At 46.3% G+C, this 8,089-nt stretch overlaps 1 protein-coding gene across 2 annotated transcripts in view; it reads right to left on the bottom strand.

The window, feature by feature from the left end:
- Positions 1 to 6,437: 6,437 nt before the first annotated feature.
- The window catches only part of LOC123142917 (uncharacterized), a 3,929-nt gene continuing 2,277 nt past the window's right edge, over positions 6,438 to 8,089 (bottom strand). For both annotated transcript variants that reach the window (XM_044561627.1, XM_044561629.1), the window contains 2 exons: positions 6,839 to 7,923; positions 6,438 to 6,738 (listed from right to left, as the gene is read on the bottom strand). In XM_044561627.1, the coding sequence (XP_044417562.1) occupies positions 6,687 to 6,738; positions 6,839 to 7,923 (1,137 nt within the window). In that variant the 3' untranslated portion in view covers positions 6,438 to 6,686. The remainder of the gene's footprint in view (positions 6,739 to 6,838; positions 7,924 to 8,089) is intronic.

The following is an 8,089-nucleotide window of genomic DNA, read 5'->3' as shown; positions in this document are numbered from 1 at the left end:
AAGAAGCCGAGAGGGTCCATTGGTTTCGGGCCCAATGCGTGGTAGTAACTGTTTCATGGATCACAAACACAGAACTCAGTTCCTGAGGACGGCTTCAATGAGACAACCCACCATGTACTCCTACATGGCCTCTCACCGATACCTTTACCAAATCATGTTCACGCACTTAGCTCTCACACAGTAGGACATGTTCACACAACTCCAATTCATCCCCGATGAATCAGACCTGACTCAACTCTAAGCAGTAGCAGGCATGACAAACAAGCATGAATGAGTAGGCACATCAGGGCTCAAACAACTCCTACTCATGCTAGTGGGTTTCATCTATTTACTGTGGCAATGACAGGTCATGCAGAGGATAAGGGGTTCAACTACCGCAACAAGTAACAGATGAACCGTTGTTGTCCTAATGCAGTAAAAGAGAGCAGAAGCGAGAGAGTGGGATTGTATCGGAATGAACAAGGGGGTTTTGCTTGCCTGGAACTTCTGAAGATAGTATAGTTCTTCATCGGTGTCATCGAACTCATCGTCGGAATCACGGCTATCGAGAGGGGACAACTACCGGCAACAGAGAGAAAACACGATCAATGCAATGCAACAATATGATGCATGAATATTACATGGCAAGATGATGTGAGTTGAGCTAATGCATCTACAACCAGGGTAGTATGAGCTTATTTGAATCAAAGATTCAATTACAAACTCAAGTTATGGTTTTATGAAGTGCATTAACATGTTTTGATATAAACAGAAGGTTTAAGTTGCTTTATCATGCATGAAACCAGTGCAAATGGATAGATTGGATTTTTCTGATCATTTTTCATATATAATTTATCTCATTTGGAGTTACGGTTGATTTTATATGAATTTTAGAAGTTTGCTACATTTTTTGGAATTTCCTATATAAAAATAAATCCAGAAATTCCTTTACTGCATCAGCATGACGTCATCACTGCGTCAGCGAGTCAGCGGGCTAGCCAGGGTCAAACCTGACCGGCGGGACCCACTGGTCAGTGACCCTGTGACATTTAGTGTCACAGACAGGTGGGGTCGGGTCAATGGACACGTCAGCGTAGTCAAAACTGACACGTGGCCCCACGGTAATTAGATTAATCTTAAACTATTTGGTTAGCCGGTTAGTTAAGCAGAGGGCCCGCATGTCAATGGCACAGGGCATCATTAGCACTAGCCTAATCGGGGTTAGGCTGGCGCTTAGCTGCCGGTGACCTCTGGCCACGGCGGAGGCATGCCGGAATCGCGGCTCCGTGGTCCATTCGAAGCGCCGATGGGTGCTATGGGTAGCTAGCACTCACGCGCATCCAATGGAACACGCGGGAGGCCGTGGGGTGGCCAGAAGCAGCGCCGACGTTGAGGTTAGCGGCGGCCGGAGTTACCGGACCGACGAAAACGACGCTGCAGTGCACGGCAGGAGCAACGGTTGAGTGTTCTAGGCTCCTGACGGCGTGCTGAGCGTGTTGCAGTGCTTGGCTGCGGTCATAGCTAGCTCTGGCCACGGCGGCGATGTGGCCTGACGGCGGCGAGCTTCGGAGCTCATGAGGACGGCGGCTATAGGATGAAATCGACGAGGTGGTTAGGGGGAAAAGGACCGGAGCCTCACAGAGATTCGAACGGCGTCGTCGTTGAGCTCGGGGAGGCACTGGACGACGCAGATCGACGGGCGAAGTCTGGCGGCAGATGCGGCGGTGACGAGCTCGGAGGCGTCGTCACAGGGCGTCCGGCGATGCGTGGCTCGGCGGGAAGGTCGAGGGCGACGAGACGGAGCCTTTGGGCATGGCTGAAGAGTGAGGGCGCGGCTCTGGGCATGGTGGCAGCGAACGGCGGCGACGGTCACGCTCGGTGTCTGCATGAGAGAGTGAGACAGAGGAGAGGGGGGAGACCACGGGTGAGGGGGAGGGGAGAGAGACCTCTGGGCATCTCCGTGGCGCGTCCAGAAGAGCCGGCGTCGCGGTGGAAGCAGGAGCTGGCGCGCGCGCGGCGACCACGCGCCCACGGCGTCCTACTGGCGCGGGGAGGAAGACGACAGGGGAGAGAAGTTGGGCTGGGCTGGCTTTGGCCAGTAGGCCACTACGGTGGTGGGCTGCACAGTGAGGTTTCCTCTCTCTCTCTCTCTCTCTTAATTCAGTTTTTCTATTTTGCTTTTCTGTTTTTGATTTAGTAATAATACTAAACCATTTTTTAAACTCCTAAGAAAATTTGTGGGCACTTTTAAAATGTTTACTAACAGCCCTCAAATGTTTTTCAGAATTATTGAAGCATTTAAAATATTTATAGCCATTAAATGCTCCAATTCAAATACTTATGATTTAATCCAAAATCCTGAAATGACCTAGGGAAAATATGCACCAATTTTTGTCAGAGGTTTTCACCAATTTCAAAATGATGGACTTTTCCTGAAGTTACTTTGGGTTTATTGGAAGTGATTTTATTTGAGCCTATTTGAATTCATTTGGTGCTAGGGTTTGGTCAGTCCCCATTTCAAGTTTCGAGAATTTAAACATGATGCAAGATGATGATGCAATGACAAGCAAGGCCAAAGCTAGGGCTGTGACAGACGCGGGGGACGGCGGCGCGCGGGGGACCGCCGCAGCGACGGCGCACGTGTGAGAGTGTGTGAGGGGGAGAGTGAGGTCAAGCGCGGGCCGGGAGTGTGGATAAGAAGCCCGTAGTAGTAGCTCTTGTATGCCGAAAGCACTACTTCTACGTTCAATAGCAGTAGCGCTTCCTACAAACAAGCGCTACTACTATGCCTGGCCTGCCGGCAACGGCCTGGCAATTGTAGCAGTAGTGTGTTCTACGAACACAACGCTACTGGTAAGTGCATAGTAGCAGCGCTTACCTTGTGCGAGCGCTACTGAAAATTAGTAGCAGCGGTGTTTTTCAAAAAGCGCTACTACTAAGCTCCTATGTATAAGTATTTCCCTAGTAGTGATTGTTTGGTATCCTCCTAGAACTTGGAGAACGAAGAAGTTGTGGGAGGTGATGACTGTTTGTGTGAACATGCACAATATGATCGTAGAGATGAGCGCCCGGAACGTATTTACGATCAAGAGTTTTGGTTACAGGGTGACAATGTTGTGCCTGAGCATGGAGGAGGAGCGGCAACGTTTCCATAGTTCATCCAATTTCATCATCCATTGCCTGATTGAGAAATTCACATTCAACTGCAAGATGATTTGGTTGAGCATATGTGAGCTCATGTTGGCAACCAATGGATATATCATTTTTTAATATATTACGGGCAATTTAATTTTTATTCGGCTTTTAAACAATGCTATATTTATTTGGGTTGCATAACTATGCTATTTTTGTTTGCTTGTGGAACTATGCAAAATGTGTGTATATTTATTTAAAAAACGGGGATAAGTCGGCCACACAGGTAAATATGGATTGACGCGTTGGGCGCACTGCCGATCCAAATTATAAATAAAGTGAACACCGAGCGGACGGCCGACCAAGCGGACAAAAGCGAACAGAATTGCAATTCATTTGGATAGGCGTCTTGGAGTTGCTCTTAGATTGCTGTAAGTATATAATCGCCCAAGCAAGAGCGGTGAGGCCAACTCCAACACGCGATTCCATCATGTCCGCCCGCGTCCATTTGGGGGTAAATGGACATAGCAGGCCTTCTAACGGGCAGCCGCAAACGGACTGTCGTCTGTTTTCTGTCTGCTTTCGATCCATTCCCGTCCCAAGTTTGGGTTGAGTTTGCGGCCGAATGTACAAGCGCGGACGGTGCATGGCACCTGCCCATGTCGTCCCCTAGCCCGCCCGTCGATGGCACATGCCTTCCTTTTTCTATCCCCTCCCCTCTCGCGCTGCTCCAGCCGCAACCCCGGCCACTCTCTTCCCTCGCCGCCATCGCCGCCGCCATTGCCGCTGTGTATCTCGACCACGCCCTTGCCCCAACCCTTGTCACAGGCCCCGTGCCAACGACGCCCCGAGCTATCCAACCACGGCCACCTGATTTGCGCACCCAGGGGTCACATTTCGAGCGGATCCGGCAGGACTTGAGCTCGCCCGGCTGCGGAAGGGGCTGCGTCAGTGCCATGGACTGACAGGGCACCGAGGCGGAACACCCCGGCAAGATGCAGGTACTGACTCCTTCTCTAGCCGCTCGGATCTACACCGTCGGCGGTTCGCCGGCAGATACGCGAACGGCCGTCCGCCGGGCTCGGTGCTGGCCCAAAGACTCGTCGGCACACCGTTGCCGCTCATAAAGTGCAACGACTGCCCAAATTGCGCCGCGTGTCTACAACGCCGGAACATTCCGGATGGGTTTTCGTCAAGTGCTCAAACGATAAGGTATGTGCTACTTTAGCTTCAGTTGTGCTCTCAGATTCGACTAGTTATACTAACTTAAATTTTTATTGTGTAGAATGGATGCAACTTTTGGTATTGGGAAGAGGGATACATCAATATATTGATAGAGCGAATTTAGTAGACGTTCGTGCACTTTTAGCTAGAATAGATGCTAGAGATGAGATTAGTGCACTTGTTGCTAGAATAGAGGCTCGAGATGAGACTCGATTCGGAGAAGCAACATCTACTTCTTTAGACTCAAAGAAGAAAGAAGCATGCAAGATCGAGCCTCTGCAGATCAACGATGAATGCATCAAGAAGGCACTAATCCAACTTAAAGGAGCAGTTATAAAAGTTGGATATCTTCTAAAATGTTTTTATTTGGTCTTGCTATTCTAATCAAAACTTGGTGATGTGCTTTCATGTATCAAAAATCAATGAAATATATGTGTTTGCGAAAAAAATATACGGAAAAGATGCGACCAAAGATGCGGCCGCGCATTAGGCGCCTGGCCGCCCCATCCATGAATCAGGACGGACACGACTCATTGTCACCCTAAGCAAACGAATAGCGGACGAAAAGTCGGGCGTTGGAGTTGGCCTGGTGACGCACGTGGTGCAGTACACGAGATGATGATGATATGACATGCATGTGCCTCCTGCTGCATGGCAAGACCAGAGTTAATGTGAACCACGCCCTCAAGTCCTATGCACGGTTTCCACACACAGAGAAAGGTCTCGCTGTTGCGTGTCAGACGGTCGACACAGCCGCTTTAGCTGTAGGACATGCGAAGACCTCGAACCACGCAAAAGTCTCCGACCTTCTCAGTCTTCGCGCGCTTGAAAGATGAAAGATGGATAAGGTTTGCTTGTTGACGCGCCTGGATAAGGTCTTTGCATGTTTAACTCCTCCTGGACATGGAATAGTTGAAATATCTACTCAAGATAGCATTTGTATTCAAAGGATTTTCATTGAAATTATAAGGGATGAGATTCCTTAGAAAATTTTCCTAGGAGGGTAGTTTGAGTTGTAGGGTTGAATGCAATTTTTCTAAGGATTCATTTATCCTCCCTTCGTTTTTATATAACCTGCATATTAGCTTGGATTGAAATCAAACTTCATAAGGTGAATATATATGAACATTTGAATTAACAAATCTATATGATGTGAAAATATATGCAATGATGAATCCAGTGATACTGATTTAGTGATGTATATGTTAATATATTTTCAAAGTGTATAAACTTTGACTTTAGGCAAACTTAATATACGCAGTAAATAAAAACAGAGGAAGTATTACATTTTATAGTAGCAATTTTAAGGTCCACTTATGGCTGCATGCATCATTCTAATGCAGATGCCGGGATATTCCTCCTTTTCAAAAAAATAATTTAAGGTCCACATAAGACACTTGAAAAGAATTACTTGTATTTCCTATAGCACAATCAAACAAAGCAAAAATTTATAGGATTCAAAGGGATATGACATTGCGATCCTATGTTTTTCTTATTCATATGTGCTTTTGCAATCATGTGAATCAAAAAAGACCTAGCAGCATCTTCAACCGTACTTGCCTAATCTGACCCCTTGTATGTACGCGGATACAAAGAGAAACTGTCCGGGCGAGCTGGTTTCAACGCTCGTTTGTTGATGCACACACACCATGTCTTAAATGTTCTCATAGATGCATATGATCAGTAAGGATTGAGAGAGAAAGTGAATGCAAAGAGGAAAAGCGTGATGATGGTTAGAATCTAACGTGACGGGCTATATGTGACACGCTCGACCCCCTCATTTTCTCACAGCATATGGGCTAGATTCGAGGGTTCGTGGACACCCGAACGGGTGAGGTCGATTTAAGGATTCCGATTGGAACTCTTTTTCCTTCTCTCTCTTGTCAAGTTGTCCGGCACTGTGCAAGCTGTCCACCAAGACATATGGGAGGATTTGAGGTCCACAGTTGAAGATGATGTAACATCCATCCCAACACAATTATGTCCGCAGCATCAACATCTCTGCATTGTCTTTAATTTTTAGATCACTACTGCATAGCTAGCAGCAGTAGATAGAAAACAGAATACGCTGGAAACTGAAAGGCAGCAATCAAATTCGACACTAGTGAAAATGGCAAATTGATTCAACAGTACGGCTATCAGTTCAGCCAATAAGTTATCATAAGTTTACTTCCTAGTGGTTTTAAGTCGTGGCATACATTATTCACCCTTCTACCTATACAGATGTCTCCTTCACTCTAAAATCACAGTGCAGAAACAAACGTGACAATGAAGAGCGCGCCCAAGGAACTGATGTCACGCATCCATTCAACTGGCCTGGCTCTATTTGGCTCAGGATCTCACGTTCTAATTCACGACGGCGAAGCATTAGTCTCTTGAGAGTCATCAGAGTCTGGGAATGGGCTGAGAAAGGGCAGGGTTAGAACCAGACTGTAATTACAGATGAAGTAATGTTCTATGAATGCAAAATGAAAAAAAGGCAGCAAAGGGATTATAGTCTTACTTGAAATTGACATTAAATATTTTCTCTGGGATGTGCTCAATCTTTTGCCAATATGGATGCCCAACTGTTTGACAGAACTCCATAAACTCATAATCGCAATCAATAAGAATAAACTTCACAAGAGACTGGGGAAGTGTTGGAAGCGACCGGATATTGTCGCAATATACGATCTCCAGTCTCTTGAGTGATGTGAGGCGCTCCATATTGTCAGGCAAGGCATTCCAGCTGCAAGACACAAGCTCTAGGCTACAAAGATGAGGGAAAGCCACAAGTTCAGGACCAGGTCCCAGTTGACTCCATCCACCTAATACAAGTTCTACCAGGTCCTTTGTGCTACCGTTCTGCTTGCTCACCATCCAATCTGGGTACCTCGAACCTTTGTAGCCACCAATGTACAGAGTTAAAAGCCGCACGGGAGGGCATAGGACCTCAAGTATCTCTGCTTCAACTTCTGGACTGCACCTTGTACCATCATCAGCATCACCCCAATCCAATGTCAGTTTAATGACCTCAAACTTGGCAGCTAGATTGACTTCAAGAGCTTCATCCGTGCTTTTAACTTTTTCAAGGCCATAGATCTCCAGATTGAAATGCAACTTGCTTATGTCCCTTAGCTGCTTTAACTTATACCCTCCTGCACTTAAGTCTAGTGTGAGTGAGTCTTGTGATGCACCAGATTGATTAGAGTGTTCTTCTGATGCAGTCCCATCAGATTCGTTAGAGTCTCCTTCTGATGCATTCCCATCAGATTCATTGGAGTTTTCCTCTGATGCACTCCCATCATATTCATTGGAGTCTTCTTCTGATGCATTCCCATCATATTCATTGGAGTCTTCTTCTGATGCATTCCCGTCATATTCATTAGTGTCTTCTTCTGATGCATTCCCATCATATTCATTAGTGTCTTCTTCTGATGCATTGTCATTACAGTCAGCAAGAAATTGTGATGCGCGCTTCCTTGCTACACTTAGGACTAGGAGTGACTCCTTCACGTCACTGACGGTGCTTTCTATTTTCTCTATTCTTTTCTTCAAATTTCGTCTTGAGATAGTAATAAGCAAAATATCTAACATAGAGGCATTCTCCTGCAAGGAGAAAAATCCCAAATGAGTATGTCATCCACACATATATTTATCTGCTAGCCATACGTGACTATAATGCAAAACAAATTAGATATCACCAGTGGAATGAAAATGTCCATCCAGACGGAATACAAAATCATTGGTAGAATAAAAGTGGCCATGAGGAGAA

The sequence above is a fragment of the Triticum aestivum genome, chromosome 6D (genome assembly GCF_018294505.1).
Source record: "Triticum aestivum cultivar Chinese Spring chromosome 6D, IWGSC CS RefSeq v2.1, whole genome shotgun sequence".
Classification (NCBI taxonomy): Eukaryota; Viridiplantae; Streptophyta; class Magnoliopsida; order Poales; family Poaceae; genus Triticum; species Triticum aestivum.
The sequence above is the reverse complement of the archived record's forward strand: the minus strand, read 5'-3'. Positions and strand labels throughout refer to the sequence as shown.